At 42.9% G+C, this 16,850-nt stretch overlaps 1 protein-coding gene and 1 pseudogene across 1 annotated transcript; one reads left to right on the top strand and one right to left on the bottom strand.

Moving 5' to 3' along the window:
* Positions 1-6,699: 6,699 nt before the first annotated feature.
* LOC123191381 (putative leucine-rich repeat receptor-like serine/threonine-protein kinase At2g24130) lies at positions 6,700-7,969 on the bottom strand (annotated as a pseudogene).
* Positions 7,970-13,555: 5,586 nt separating this feature from the next.
* Positions 13,556-15,931, top strand: LOC123060432 (E3 ubiquitin-protein ligase SIRP1). Its single transcript, XM_044483159.1, has 2 exons — positions 13,556-13,881; positions 14,690-15,931. Exon 2 carries the CDS (start codon positions 14,740-14,742, stop codon positions 15,748-15,750), a length of 1,011 nt encoding a protein of 336 aa, XP_044339094.1. The 5' UTR covers positions 13,556-13,881; positions 14,690-14,739; the 3' UTR covers positions 15,751-15,931.
* Positions 15,932-16,850: the final 919 nt, after the last annotated feature.

The following is a 16,850-nucleotide window of genomic DNA, read 5'->3' as shown; positions in this document are numbered from 1 at the left end:
TGACTAATTTGTTACAAAAAGATATACCATTTGTCTTTGATGATGATTGTGTAGAAGCATTTGAAATACTTAAGAAAGCATTAGTCTCTGCACCTGTTGTTCAGCCACCTGATTGGAATTTACCCTTTGAAATTATGTGTGATGCTAGTGATTATGCTGTAGGTGTTGTTCTAGGGCGAAATTAAAAGTTATTTATTATGCCAGTAAGACTCTAGACAATGCTCAAAGAAATTATGCTACTACTAAAAAAGAGCTTTTAGCAGTTGTATTTGCTTGTGATAAGTTCAGACCTTATATTGTTGATTCTAAAGTAACTATTCACACTGATCATGCTGCTATTAAATACCTTATGGAAAAGAAAGATGCTAAACCTAGACTTATTAGATGGGTTCTCTTGCTGCAAGAATTTGATTTGCATATTGTTGATAGAAAGGGAGCTGAGAACCCCGTTGCAGACAACTTGTCTAGGTTAGAGAATGTTCTTGATGACCCACTACCTATTAATGATAGCTTTCCTGATGAACAATTAAATGTTATAAGTACTTCTCTTAGTACTCCATGGTATGCTGATTATGCTAATTATATTGTTGCTAAGTTTATACCACCTAGCTTCACATACCAGCAAAAGAAAAAGTTTTTGTATGATTTAAGACATTACTTTTGGGATGACCCGCATCTTTATAAAGAAGGAGTAGATGGTGTTATTAGACGTTGTGTACCTGAGCATGAACAGGAACAAATCCTACGCAAGTGTCATTCCGAGGCTTATGGATGACACCACGCTGGAGATAGAACTGCACATAAGGTATTGCAATCTGGTTTTTATTGGCCTACTCTCTTCAAGGATGCCCGTAAGTTTGTCTTGTCTTGTGATGAATGTCAAAGAATTGGTAATATTAGTAGACATCAAGAAATGCCTATGAATTACTCTCTTGTTATTGAACCGTTTGATGTTTGGGGCTTTGATCATATGGGACCTTTTCCTGCCTCTAATGGATACACACATATTTTAGTTGTTGTTGATTACATTACTAAGTGGGTAGAAGCTATTCCAACTAGTAGTGCTAATCATAACACTTCTATTAAAATGCTTAAGGAAGTTATTTTCCCGAGGTTTGGAGTCCCTAGATATTTAATGACTGATGGTGGTTCACACTTTATTCATGGTGCTTTCCGTAAAATGCTTGATAAATATGATGTTAATCATATAATTGCATCTCCTTATCACCCTCAATCTAGTGGTCAAGTAGAGTTGAGCAATAGAGAGCTCAAATTAATTTTGCAAAAGACTATTAATAGGTCTAGAAAGAATTGGTCCAAGAAACTTGATGATGCATTATGGGCTTATAGAACTGCATACAAAAATCCTATGGGTATGTCTTCGTATAAAATGGTTTATGGAAAAGCATGTCACTTACCTCTCGAACTAGAACATAAGGCATATTGGGCTATTAAAGAGCTCAACTATGATTTCAAACTTGCCAGTTAAAAGAGGTTATTTGATATTAGTTCACTCGATGAATGGAGAACCCAAGCTTATGAAAATGCCAAGTTGTTTAAAGAAAAAGTTAAAAGATGGCATGACAAAAGGATACAAAAGCGTGAGTTTAATGTAGGTGATTATGTATTGCTATACAACTCTCGTTTAAGACTTTTTGCAGGGAAACTTCTCTCTAAATGGGAAGGCCCCTATGTTATCGAAGAGGTCTATCGTTCCGGTGCCATAAAAATCAACAACTTCGAGGGCACAAATCCGAAGGTGGTAAACGGTCAAAGAATCAAACATTATATCTCAGATAATCCCATAAATGTTGAAACCAATATTATTGAAACCGTAACCCCGGAGGAATACATAAGGGACACTTTCCGGAACGTTTCAGACTCCGAAAAGGAATAGGTATGTGGTACGGTAAGTAAACCGACTCCAAAACAATTTTTAAGGCAATATTTCTCCCTTTTGGAATATTTAGAAAAATAATAGCAGTCCGGGAAGGACACGAGGGCCCCACGAGGGTGGTGGGCGCGCCCTACCCCTCTGGGCGCCCCCCTACCTCGTGTGCCTTCCGGACTCCGTTTTCTTGCACGTTACATATTTTGGTCGGTAAAAATTCATTATATGACCTCCCGAAGGTTTTCACTCCCTTATCACGCAAACCTCCTCTGTTCTTGTTTCGAGCCATTTTTCTAACAGATCTAGGTTATCATGACGGCCCCAAGCGCCTCCAAGGACAAGTTCTTCGAGAAGGTCATCAACCCTTACCTCGCGGAGGTGCTGCGACACCCTCAAACCATTGAGTTGTGTGATGGGTTGCTGCACATCCGCGATGAAGAGGGACCAAAGGGGACCGGAAGCATGGAGACGAGGCTCGAAGCAGTGGAGTAACAAGTTTTCAAGTGCCAAGGGATGGTGGAACGTGGACTCAACTCTAACCACATGATGATCGCGGAGTTTACTAGCAAACACAAGTTGGATGCTGACAACATCAGGGAGACTATCTTCAAGCTTCATGAGAAGATCGAGCACCTCCAAGCCCAAATCTATGACCTGCAAAACCAAAACTGTGAGTATGAATATAGATTCAAAAGGATGAGTTTGGCTGCAGATTTGAGGATCCCGGAGACTCGATCATCTTTCTATGATGGAGAACCTATGCCTTGGAAGATGGACGCAAGGCCTGCATCATCTACAACACCTCCACCTTCTTCATCGACAAAGGAGATATAATCACATGGGTATGGGCACTCCCCTTGGCAACTTCCAAGCTTGGGGGAGGTGCCCCGGTATCGTATCACAATCACAACTCCTATCTTTACCGTTTTTCTTAGTTCGATCCTATTAGTAGTATCTTGATCTAGTAGAATAAAGTTTCTGACATGATCTAGTTTTGAGTTTGCTTTATGATCTCTCTTTGTAATCGAGTCCGTGAGCTATATATAATAAAGATTAGTGTTAAGTCAAGGGCTTGATTATTTTGCCATGATCTTGGGTGAATAAAAGAAAAGAGAAAAGAATAAAAAGAAACAAAAAGTTCATATTGATCTTATTGAGAGTAATGACTTCACATAGAAGAGTATGATGATTAAAAATTGTTGGGGGTTGGCAGACATAGCTTTGGTCATTGTTGCAATTAATAGGAAGTAAGAAGGAAAGAGAGGTTTTCACATATAGATATATTATCATTGACATCTTTTATGATTGGGAGCACTCATTAAAATATGACATGCTAAAGAGTTGATGTTGGACAAGGAAGACAATGTAATGAGTCATGTCTTTCTTATATCTGAGATAAAGTATGTTGTCATGGATCCTCTAACTTGTTGAGCTTGCCTTTCCCCCTTATGCTAGCCAAATTCTCAGCACCAAGTAGAAATACTACTTGTGCTTCCAAATACCCTTAAACCAGTTTTGCCATGAGAGTCCACCATATCTACCTATGGATTGAGTAAGATCCTTCAAGTAAGTTGTCATCGATGCAAAGCAATAAAAATTGCTCTAAATATGTATGATTGATTGGTGTGGGAGAAATAAGCTTTATACGATCTTGTGATGTGGAAGTAATAAAAGCGACGGACTGCATAATAAAGGTTCATATCACAAGGGGCAATATAAAGTGACGTTCTTTCGCATTGAGATTTTATGCATCCAACCATAAAAGCGCATGGCAACCTCTGCGAAGGGCCTATCCTTTATGCAAGAGTCATGGTGATCTTCACCTTTTCTTTTTCATTTTATCCTTTGGCAAGCTCAGCATGTTGGAAAGAACATGATATATATATATATATATATATATATATATATATATATATATATATATATCTAATTGGATGTAGGGGAGCATGAACCATTATTGTTGACATTACCCTTGAGGTAAAAGGTTGTGGGGCAAAACTATAAGCCCCTATCTTTCTCTGTGTCCGATTAAAACTTCATAACCACAAGTATTGCGTGAGTGTTAGCAATTATGGAGGACGAAATGGTAATTGAGTATGAGGACTTGCTTTTTTAGCTCTGACATAGACTCTTTCCGATGTTCTGATAAATTGCAATTGCTTCAATGACTGAGATTATAGTTTGTTGGAGCCCAATAAGGTTTATGATTTATACTTTTGCATTGTGAATATATCATCACTTGAACATAAGTAATCATATGACAAAATCTATATATGTTGCTGTTATGAGAATAATCATGATGCGTTCATGTCTGTATTTTATTTTTATCGACGCCTCTACCTCTAAACATGAGGACATATTTATTGTTATCGGCTTTTCGCTTGAGGACAAGCGAGGTCTAAGCTGGGGAGTTGATACGTCCATTTTGCATCATGCTTTTATATCGATATTTATTGCATTATGGACTGTTATTTCACTTTATGTCACAATACTTATGGCTATTCTCTTTTATTTTACAAGGTTTACATAAGGAGGGAGAATGCCGGCAGCTGGAATTCTGGGCTGGAAAAGGAGCAAATATTAGAGACCTATTCTGCGCAACTCCAAAAGTCCTGAAACTCCACGGAACATCTTAAAATAAATAAAGAAAAATCCTCGCCGAAGATGAAGGCCAGGGGGCCCACACCCTGCTCATGAGGGTGGGGGCGCGCCCCTACCTCGTGGGCCCCCTGGTGGATCTCCGACGTCCATCTTCTCTTATATGAAGTCTTTCGATGAGAAAAAAATCAGAAGGAACCTTTCGGGACGAGACTCCGCCGCCACGAGGCGGAACCTTGGCGGAACCAATCTAGAGCTCCGACAGAGCTGTTCTGCCGGGGATACTTCCCTCCGGGAGGGGGAAATCATCACCATCGTCATCACCAACGCTCCTCTCATCGGAAGAGGGAAATCTCCATCAACATCTTCACCAGCACCATCTCATCTCCAAACCCTAGTTCATCTCTTGTATCCAATTCTTGTCTCAAAGTCCAGGATTGGTGCTAGTAGTGTTGATTACTCCTTGTAGTTGATGCTAATTGGTTTATTTGGTGGAAGATCATATGTTCAGATCCTATATGCATATTATTACCCCTCTGATTATGAACATGAATATGCTTTGTGAGTAAATACGTTTGTTCCTGAGGACAAGGGAGAAGTCTTGCTATTAGTAGTCATGTGAATTTGGTATTCGTTTGATATTTTGATAAGATGTATGTTGTCTAGCCTCTAGTGGTGTTATGTGAACGTCGACTACATAACACTTTTCACCATTATGTGGGCCTAGAGGAAGGCATTGGGAAGTAATAAGTAGATGATGGGTTGCTAGAGTGACAGAAGTTTAAACCCTAGTTTATGCGTTGCTTCGTAAGGGGCTGATTTGGATCCATATGTTTCATGCTATGGTTAGGTTTACCTTAATCCTTTTGTTGTAGTTGCGGATGCTTGCAATAGAGGTTAATCATAAGTGGGATGCTTGTTCAAGTAAGAACAGCACCCAAGCACCGGTCCACCCACATATCAAATTATCAAAGTATCGAACGTGAATCATATGAACGTGATGAAAACTAGCTTGACAATATTCCCATGTGTCCTAGGGAGCGTTGTTCCTATTATAAGAGTTTATTCTGGCTTGTCCTTTGCTACAAAAAGATTGGGCCACCTTGCTGCACTTTATTTACTTTTATTACTTGTTGCTCGTTACAATTTATCTTATCACAAAACTATCTGTTACCACTTATTTCAGTACTTGTAGAGAATACCTTGCTGAAAACCGCTTATCATTTCCTTCTGCTCCTCGTTGGGTTCAACACTCTTACTTATCGAAAGTATTACGATAGATCCCCTATACTTGTGGGTCATCAACGCATCACTCAACAACGTCTACAAAAAGAAGGTTGTGTAGTAGACATCATAGGGAGAGGGGATGAAAAAATCTACGAAAAAACCCGGCGAAGGTGGGAGGTGGGACGGAAAAAACCCCGGAACGGAGACTACCAACTGCTCCATCTCTACTCCTAATGGAGCAGTTGGTAGCCTGACACTCCAGTTTTATTTTCGTCCGGTTTTATTTCCTCCCACCTCCCACCACCCCCTACATGCTGGTTTTCTCCCTCTCAATGAAAAACCAAGTCGATTCACCTGATCCCCTTTCGGTTTTTTGCGCTTTCTTTGGCAGGTGCAGATTTAATTCAATCACGAAAATACCACTGCCATATATTGAGAGCGGAACAGGAAAGGCTGGCAGTTGGTGAATCAATCATGTAAACACTGGGTATTCAGGATTCAGGTATCACATGGCGCTACCTTATTTCACGTAAGCACTTGGCGGGCAGGCTGATCCAAAGGTTTGTCATGTTTTACCCATTCCCTACCTTCGTTTAGCCTACCATACCAAAAATACTTGAAGCCAAATCACAAATGCCATCGTTGGTGCTTCCGGCAGCAATATGTGTGGAAAATCTGTTAATTGAGATCACCTTCCTAATAAAGGACCGACATAAGATATCCCCCAATGACCTTCCAAAAGAAATGCAGATTTTTCACGGTAACAAATCACGGATCCGGCGTCAAACCACGCCATTGAATCAATTCGTTGCGACATCCTCCATTGCCCATTCATCCTTCTACTCCTCCGAGCCAATCAGCACAACTAGCGCACCAGAAACCACGACGTATGCAAGCATCTACAAAGACGATGATTTGAGCAGCCTCGACATATCGAATTGGTCTAGGGTAAGTTTAATGAATTAATTCATGTTTGTGCACAATCAGGTCGGGAAAGCCAGGATCTCGCCTTGGAGGCCATTGTAGGAGAGGTCGAGGATTTCTAGGTTGTCGCACTCGCCGAGGCTCGGTGGAATGGCACCGGCAAGGCGGTTGTGGTGGAGCATCAGCCTCCTGAGCTGCGTGAGGTTGGAGAACGTGTCTGGGATGGCGCCAGTGAGGCGATTGCCGGAGAGGTCGAGGAGGCCGAGGTGCGGGAGCTTACCGATGGACCGGGGGATCCCGCAGGAGAGGAGGTTGTTGGAGAGGTACAACTGCTCGAGCCACCGCATGCGTGATAAGTCCGGCGGGATGGAGCCGTTGATGAGGTTATTGGAGAGGTTTAGGTACGTGAGGTTGGCGAGGCCGGAGATGTTGGGAGGGATGGAGCCTGAGATGGCGTTGTCCTCGAGGTGGATCTGCCGGAAGCTGCGTGAGAGCTCGCCGATGAACGATGGCAGTTTGCCGCCGAGGCCGTTCCCAGCGAGCTTGAGCTCCTGCAGGCGAGTGCAGTTTCTGAGGGAGTGGAAAAAGGGATCCAGGTTGGTGTTGCCATTGTGGCTAGAGAGGTTGTTGTAGGATAGGTAGAGGTACTGGAGCCGCGGCAACCTGTCGAACACCTGCGATGGCAGCTCACCGGCGAGGTAGTTGGACTCGAAGTCGACCCACTCGAGAATGGGGGTGTTGGACAGCATTGGCAGGATCAGGCCGGACAGCTCGTTAGACCATAGGAGGAGGTAACAGAGGCTGGGGAGGCGGCACTCAGTGGCATAGGGGATGTCGCCGGCGAGCGAGTTGTTGGCGGGGTCCATGTACTGCAAGGCGGAGAAGTTGCAGAACAGCGTCTCCCGGATGCCGCCGGAGAGCCGGTTGCCGCTGAGGTCGAGGTAGTAGAGCTCCCGGAGGAGCCCGATGCCGGCAGGGATCGCGCCCTCGAGCAGGTTGTTCGTCAGGCTCAGCTGCGTCAGCCTCGACAACGCGGAAATCTTGTCAGGGACCTCCCCGGCGAACGCGTTGCTGGACAGATCAAGCACCGTGAGGACAGACAGCCGCCCCAGCGCCGGCAAGAGCACGCCGCGGATCCCACAGCCGCTGAGCACCAGCTATGTGACGCGCCGCCTGTCGGCGGGGCCACGGGCACATGTGACACCGGTCCAGTTGCAGAGTCGGTGAGGGTGCCGCCGGGGTCGGCCGAGATGTGAAATCGAGGAGGTCCCTGCTTGACGTCTGTGCTGCGCGGGCTGCCATCCCGCTCCAAGCCACGCGCGCCGTCATGGCTGCTGTGTGTGTGGGATGGAGGCAAGCGGCACCAACCATAATAGACATCGCGTCGACGACAGCCTCCGGCAGGGTTTGTGGGGCGATGGTCATGGGCCTCAAATTGGGTGGGCGACACGTGACGGTGAGAGGCTCCAGTGTGGGTCGAAGAGGCCTTGCGAGGCATGGAGGGAAATCGACGACATGATGGAGAGATCAGACCAGCCATCTATGTGTCCGGCCCGACCACGGACTGAGACGGTGAGAAGCAAGCCCTTCTACGCGCCTCCCTGTTGGAAAGTCATGGTGTGGCCCCTTTAGGTTCAGCACAACGACAATATTTTCTTCTTACAAAAACAGTAGAAATCCTCTACTACAACTTTTATGGTAAAAAGAATATTTACATAAAGAGCCAACTGCAACAAAATGGTTGTGACCAATCAGAAAATTGTCCTGCATATTTTTGAAGCCATATACCACACCAAAATAATTCCATACATGCAGGCACATCGTTCTAAAAAAATCAGCATGTTCTTTGTGTGGTCCTATTGATGTATGGTTATGTTCGGTACATTGCGTGTGTGAAATATCATTACTGAACATTATTTCACTAGGTTACTTGAAGTGTCCAACAACATTATTTTGTTTCAGTACCATCAAAAATTATGTGAACACATGTAAGTCTCCCACTTATATTATGCACCAAATGTGGATGTTGATGGGGTTTAGGGTTTAGTTACGACTATCTTAGTGGAATAATTTCGCTACTTTATAAAATGTGGATGGTGGTGGCGGATCGGCACAAACACGAGGGGAGGGGATCAGGGCGGTTGGCATGGGACTCTTGTTGACTGTCTATGGGGAAGTACAGTGTGAAGGATAGAGGATGCCATGGCGAAGGTGAGGTGGGCGCCGTCTGGTTTTAAAGTAGGGGCTCCTGTGAAAAATGTTCGGCTACGACGGGAAACTAAACAGGAAGGGGAGCGGAGTGCAGAAAAAAGGAAGGATGCGTCATGGGGTGGGTTCTTTTGTGTTGGGCCTGTGTGTTGGAGATAACATCTCGGATAGTCCAGACAACCACATTTCTTCTCCACGTATGATCTGGATTTGAGAAACCCGGACTATACATACGATTGAATTTTGGGTAGCCTGCTAGGCTCCTGTTTGATGTCCGAACATGCCTGGATGTATGAGGGAGAAATGAGTTTTGATCTTGGAGACGATCTTAATCATTTATTTGATTCATTTATATTACATTTATGATAGCCCGTAGCAATGCACGAGCATTCTACTAGTTAGAAGTAGAAATTAACTTCCCTAAAAGTATTTTATTAGAATAGCTGCAAGTTAAAAGGCACGGCGCGAGGACTATATCTCGCATAAAGCGAGCGCATTCTTCCATCTCGCTGAAGCTTTCCTCACGCATTGTAGCAACTCGGCCGGCCCGTTTTCGTCCGATTTGTTTTCCTTCGCTGGGTTTGTTTGATTGGGTGAGTACGCTGGTTCACTCGCACCGTGTTTTTTTTATTTTGTTATTTCTGTTTTGTTTTTCTTTTTTTTCTTCACTGTTTTCTGTTTTCTTTGATTTTTCATCGGTTTTTCCTTTATTTCTTCGTTTTCACCAGTTTTTGTTGTTTATTTGTTTATTTTCTCGTTTTTCATTTTTTTCTCCTTCTGTCTTTGGTTTTTATTTATTCTTTCTTGGTTGTCATCAGTTTTCTTCATTTCTTTCCCAGTTTTCTTTTTTTTGTTGGTTTTCTCTGCTTTCTTTGTTTTTTGATTTTTTCTCTCTTTTGTTTTTTTACTTATTTATTTCTTGGTTTTCATCGGTTTTCTTTAATTTTTTATTCTTTTTGCTTTTGTTTCTTCAGATTTTTTTCATTCTATTTTTATTTGGTTTACTTTGTTCCTTTTTCAGTTCTCATTTTTTTGCTTTTCTTTATTGCTTTTGATTTTCATTCTAAATTGCTTGTATATGTCAACAAGATTTTTAATACACATTTAACATTTTTGAAGTACAAATTTCACATTTTCTTAGTACATGGTGAATATTTTTTCTAATACATATTTTTCAAATACAAGATTAATAGTTTTTGAATACTTGGTCAGCATTTCCCTATACACACTTTTAAACTTTCTCAAATGCTTGATTTAACATTTTAAAAAAGATAAATATTTTTGATACATGGTTAATATTTTTTCTATACACATTTTAACATTTTCCAAATGCTTGATTAACATTATTCAAACATTTTTTGAACATTTTCTGAATGCTTGATTAATATTTCTATATATATGATCAGTATTTTTCATCATTTTTAGTACATGTTCAACATTTGTTTATACACATTTAATATTTTCCAAATGCTTGATTAAGAATTTTCATACTTGCTCAACATTTTTTATGAATGATAAAAAAATCATTATTTTTTAATACATGATCAAAAAATCTTCTGTACACGTTAAATATTTTTTGAATGCTTGATTAACACTTTTGAAATATTTGTTCAACATTTTCTAATTTCTTGATTAACATTTTGCCAATACTTGTTTAACATTTTTCCAGTACTTGTTTAACATTTTTCATATACTTTTTCAAAATTTTCCAAATGCTTGATCAACATTTTTTAATACTTGCTCAACATTTTTCAAATGGTTTTTTGTGGAGTGCTTTTTGTAATATATCTAGTATTTTAAAGTATAAACAAAAGTACAAAAAAACAATAAAACGAAAACAGAAACCATAAAAAACAGAAAAAGGAAGCTGTGGCCTCCTGCGTTTATGGGCCAGCCCATCTCAGCCTCCCGTTCAGCTAGGGTTTCCTCCCCTCTCGCTGAACGCGAGATATAGCGGCACCCGCCGCGCGGCAGGTTGGCGTTTCTCTGGTCTGGCACCGCATGCAGGCCGCGTGACCTGCGCCGCATGCAGGCTGCCGTTATAAAAAGGAAGAAAAAAAATGGTAAGATCATGTGACTACCGAGTAGTGACAATACTTCGCGGTGAAGTTCACTACGGAGAAGCTCGCACGACGCACAAGTTAATTTGTAGAGACGATCAAGTCAACCATGCATGTCCATTGACCTAGTAGCAAAAGGAATGACTGAAAGATGATGAAGCGAAGACGCAACCTTTCCTTTTTGACACTACACATTTGGTCGAAAAAAAATGATTTTTTTTTATTTGGTTTGAGTTTCTTTTTTTTTTTGTTGCAGGGGAATTTGATTTGAGTTTCAAAGGAAAAACAAAAAAGCCTCAATCACATAAATCTATAATGGATTCCACTACAAATCTAACATCGGATTTTTGACCATGGCAAATTGAACATTTTTTTATGGCAAATTATATTCTCTGAGGATGGTTAGTTTAGCTGGAAAATCCTCCTCGGTTCATTTTTATTTTCAGAAAATTGTTGTGCTTGCAAACTAAATTTGCCATCCTCGTGTTAATATAAATTGCCATAAAAAATGTCAGATTTGTCATGCCTAAAATCTGAGGTCCGACTTTTAGTGTTTCCGATCTTTATTTTGTATTCCTATGTGCAAATAGCAACGCAGATGCCATATGTTGTTTTCTGTGAATAGAACACAACATCAGTAAAAAAATGCATTATCATAAAATCCATTTTGTATATGCAATTCTATCATCTTTTTGTCGTTTCCGTTTTGATATTTTATTAACCATTCTGCTGGAGCTACAAGCAACAATTCACCAACGCAATCATTATGCATAACACAACCCACCAATATAGTTTCTGCCGTCTTTGATTTTTCATATAACTGCTTTTTAAACAGTTGAACCAAATTGCTTGAAACTTGGTAGGCATGTAGTAAGGTGAGTCCTCAGCCGAAATTGCGTTGGAGCACTCGCTGATGAACCCCACCGGAATCACGCCCGCTCGGTTGTCTCGGGATCGGCACTCACTATATTAGCCCCTCCGTATTGACATCATTAATCGCCATGTATTCTCTCTGGTTTCACATGTACTCGAAGTGTTCGGAGATGGGTCTAACCACACCTACCAACACCTAACCACCTACTAGTCCATTCAACGCAGACACGTTCCTCTTCTTCCCAGCCATTCCATCTCATCTTCCACGCATCGGCTTCCCCCCACCCCCTTGCTATTATCATTGTTTCTTCATTGTTCTTTCAATAGCTCAAAGTGTCAAGACTTTGTTCTACCTTGGTCTCTCGATGGTCCTAACAACCATGTCAAGTTCAAGCACATTGCATGTCGAACTCGACGAGCACGAGCAACCTCTGCTGCCGCTGATGGTTTATCCCTACTGCAACAACGACATGGTGCAGTGGTGGGTCTCTCGTACAATTTCTAACCCAGGGAATCACTTCTACAAGTGCCAGCGTGAATGGGTAAGTCTATCGCACATACATCTATAATTTCAGCCCTATCTAGCACAACTGGATTTGATCTTTCCCTCTGTCTGTTATTGTAGTCTGGCAAATGCAACTTCAGGCCTCCTTTGGTTTGGAGGAATTTTGTAGGATTTTCATAGGATATGATTTCTATAGAAAAAATTCCTTCAGAGCTCTTTGGTTTGTAGGAATGAAATCCTATTCCTATGGAGGAATTCTTCCTATCCTCCACATTTCATAGAAAAATAAACATTAGCCTAGACTTAATGGAAAAAATCCTATGGTGTGAATCAAAGGGCATCTCTTTTTCTATTTCTATGCATAGGATCTGAGATGCATGTCATCTCATTTCCTATAACTTTTCTATTTCTATGATTTTCCAATCCTATAAACCAAAGAAGGCCTGAAAATAGGAGAAATACTACGTCAACGTTATCCGTGCAAAGTGGCCCAGGATGTTCACCATCCCAAATTGCACACAGAGGAAATTTCACCGTATCATCGTCGGGCTTCTAGTCCTCAACCTGCTTGCTTTGCTCTACGCTGTCTCAAAGGTCGCCTGAGCAGTGGGATGCTGCTGCCGAGACGCCAATGCTACTGCACCATCCTGTGTCCGCATGTCCTAGACATGGATTATCAACTATTATGTATTTTTTTATTCCAAAGCACGTGACCTCGTTGCTACGTGTTGAGAAACTTGTACGACCTACTATTAGTGTCAATCTTAAATATATTTATGTGAAATTGTGAATCTTTGGACGAATCAAATTATTAATTGCGGGCCTTCAATTTGTACCGTGCATTTCGGCCGGCGACATGTCATAATGCGCCGTACAAGTTTATTATTACTGCCACATCTACCTTAGCACCCACATGCCGCATGCCGCCATTAACTCTGAAGACGCAAGGTTTGACAAACAAGGACCACTGACCACGGCAACCTCACGCTCCATGCTTCTTTGGTTGGCCCATCAGGCAGGCAGCACCCACAAAATATCTCAAACAAAAACAAAACTTGCACGAAATCCTCCATAATTCACACTCAGTCCAGAGCAAGCCATCAGCACTAGCACACCGACAAAACAGGGCAGATAACCCATCAGGCACCTAGTTTACAGGTGGCCCGCTCTTCTCCGGATGATGAGAAGGACGCCCTATCCATCGGCCAAACCCTCAACCTCAATCCCCATCACCTAAATAAAAAGATCCCCCAAAAAGATGAGAAGCTTTGCATGCTTCCAACCCATAACAAACTTCGCTTTGCTGGTGTGGTGGGATCCGAAACTAAACTATTTCCTCTTGGAGATTTGCGCCTGGATGAGATAAAAAATCCTCCTGCTATTTTTCTTGACGATGAAGGAAAAGGAGAGGGACGATAACCTCTAGGGACCAGGGAGTAAAGTATCCACCAGTCAAGCTAACCTGCCCTGCAACTTCCGTCCTGTTCTTCTCTGGCCTACCTCCTCCAGCAAGGGAGGACTGGGAGCAGGAGCAGGGGGGCCGCCTCCACTCCATCCAATCCGATCCAATCCGATCCACGGGAGAAAGGCCAAAGGTCAGCGACTTCTTTCTTTTCTTGATTGATGCTTGGTTTCGAGCAAAAAGATGGTTTTTTTTGGGGTTGCTAATCCGGCCCGGCGTGCTCCAAATCAAGAACACGGTGGAGCCTGTTCCGTCCCCCCTCCCGTCGAATCGAATAATATAATATATCCTTCTGTTGCGAAGGATCGATCAGGGTGCCTGTTCGTTCGGGGATTTATGCGGGGATTTGTGTAGGTTGGGATCGACGGCGGGTCTCGCCGCTGAATTTGTTTCCGGCGCAGCCCGACGTTGTGTGTGAATCTTGAGAAGTGTCCGAGTTGGTCCCTTGTTTTCGCTCTTCTCTTAGGGGGGGAATAATAGTATCCTGTTCCCCGTAGAATGGAATCGGCACCTCATTTTGGGCTGGGAATCCAGGCTCTTGATCTCCGCCTCCCCTTCTCGGAGATCTCGGTGTCGCCTCGGCTTCAGTCGGGTATTCTCTTTAGGAATTATTATTAGGACTGTCTGCCACTCCTGTTCCTGAAGAATCAGAAAAATTAGAGCTAACTTTGTGTTAGATGCAAGACCTGGCTTTGTTCTTCTCCTTGTTCTTGTTCGCCATGCTGATCTCCTGTGAGATATGCCTGATTGCCATTGCTGTGTGGAATTTAGTCACACATGGACACCATGCTTCTCATGTTGTTCCACTTGTTCTTGATAAAATTGTTCCTGATATGCTGCACTTATTCTCATGGATTGCGAATTATATCATGTGTGGTTGTTTTCTTGGGGATTTATGCAGATTATTACCCTTCAACTAACTCATTGTGCACGGTTCACAGATTTGACTTCTGCTCGTGTGCTACGCTTGATCGACCGAAGGATTGGCGATATGGCAGAAGCTGACATCACGCGGTACTGGTGCCATGAATGTCAGCAGGCCGTCGAGGAGGCCATGGTGGAGGAGCTCAAGTGTCCGTTGTGTGATGGTGGGTTCGTCGAAGAGATGACCCTTGAGCAGGTTGAGGCATTGGTAAGTCAGCTATCAGAGCAAGGGCCAACTCAGTGGGACCCTCTGGACAACCCTTTTGAGCAGGCAGGATCGCCGGGGGACAGCGATGATGAAGATAATAGCGATATAGGCCGTGAGTTTGAGGGTTTCATCAGAAGGCATCGACGGGCATCGGCGCTGCGCCGTGTGCTTGACAGCATCCATGATGACCTTAGAGATGACAGGGAAAGGGACAACTCCGTTCTGATCAGTGCTTTCAACCAGGCCCTCGCTCTACAAGGTGCAGCGCTTGACCCTGACGAGGACCGAGGTGACAATGGTAACTCAAATAATGATGATGGTTTGCTAGACGAGTATGTCCTCGGGGCAGGGCTTAGTCTGCTTCTTCAACATTTGGCTGAGAATGACCCAAGCCGGTATGGTACTCCTCCAACGAAGAAAGAAGCAGTCGAAGCCCTGCCCACGGTCAAAATCGAAGAGGTTGTCAGCTGTTCAGTCTGTCTTGATGATCTTGATATAGGGTCCCAGGCTAAGCAGTTGCCTTGTGAACATAAGTTCCACTCACCATGTATCCTGCCATGGCTTGAACTCCATAGTTCCTGCCCAGTTTGCCGGTTTGAGCTGCCATCTGATGAGACAAAAGACTTGAGCGAGCCTAGCAACGTTGATCGAATAGAGAACAGCCATGAGGAGGCAAGAGCTGATGGCCCTGGAAACAATGGTGAGGACAGTAACACAAACGACAGGGAGGACAGTAACAGACCTTGGGCCCTTGTTCCTTGGTTTAATGGCCTATTCTCGACACCTGAGCCGCAAACTGTCAGAGCTACTTTGACTGATCAGCAGCTGCCTCCTGCTTCTGGAACCAACCCAAATGCAGGTCATAGTTGATCTTCTCCAGTGTTGTGAATAATGATCATACATCTGAGGATAGTGATGCAACTTTGTCAGTAGAACTCTTCTTTCCATCTTGTCGGTCATCTATCTGGATGAACAGGGTACAAAGTTTGTGGCTGCTTTGACATATGATTTGCGCTCATTTCACTTTGTTTCAGTGTTATGGCTAAGTCAACCCTATGTCTTACTACACTAATTTCTTTCTTTCCTCTTTGGCGCTGCGAATGATGCATTCATAATCCTTGATATATTGAGCTACTACTAGTCTTATTTCACTTGTAAACATCGACCAGAAAGCAACCTTGTTAAAACGTCCCTTTACGCTTTATGTAGTGGTTGGCCTTCTTACCTTCCACGCCTCTAGAAGCTTCTACGAAGCTATGCTTCCGGTAGCTTGCCTGCCAAGCCCCCTATAGGCGAACGGCCGAAGGATGGTCGAAAAGATTATGAGTAGAGTCTGTAGGGAAGTCAAGCTAATGCTTGTGCATAAAGTTGGTACAGGTATTGTTGCCCAAAAGTATACATCTGTTTGAAGACAACTCAAGCTAATGTTATGTATAAAGTTAGGTATTGTTGCCCAAAATTATACATCTGGTTGGGAAAAGAAACGACTTTTAACAGTGCGTCGCTTCGATGCAATTCCTCTTGACAGGTAGCTACTTTCTATCATGCCTAAATTCCCCTCTCCTGCTGTTACCAAAATGGTTTGCTATGGACATGCTATCACCTTCGGTATAGTCCTTTGAACAGTTCACGTTTCATTTGTTTTCGGTTTAACTAAATGGTCCTATCAACCTTGTGGTGTTAATTTGATTAAACCTTTTGAATGATTCAGGTTTCATTTGTTTTTGGTTTAAAGAAATGTCCTATTCCTCTGCTTAACTGTCACGGTTGTTTGCTCCAAGTTGATCGCTGCCCCTTGTCTTAAGCCCACATTATTGCCCATTTGTTTAGTGGATGCCATGGGATTGAAATGATGCGATATCTAAGATAATCGCATCTAAATCTAAACCAGTCTGTTCATCTTTTGTCAAGCAGCAAATGCTCGGTTCCTCGGGACCGTGGCGGCATCGGAGAAAACTAATGGCGAGCTT

This window comes from Triticum aestivum, chromosome 1A (genome assembly GCF_018294505.1).
Source record: "Triticum aestivum cultivar Chinese Spring chromosome 1A, IWGSC CS RefSeq v2.1, whole genome shotgun sequence".
Taxonomy (NCBI): Eukaryota; Viridiplantae; Streptophyta; class Magnoliopsida; order Poales; family Poaceae; genus Triticum; species Triticum aestivum.
The sequence above is the reverse complement of the archived record's forward strand: the minus strand, read 5'-3'. Positions and strand labels throughout refer to the sequence as shown.

Bases quoted from the DNA above. Each gene is read 5' to 3' on its own strand.
- LOC123060432 (XM_044483159.1), top strand. From the start codon at position 14,740: ATGGCAGAAGCTGACATCACGCGGTACTGGTGCCATGAATGTCAGCAG.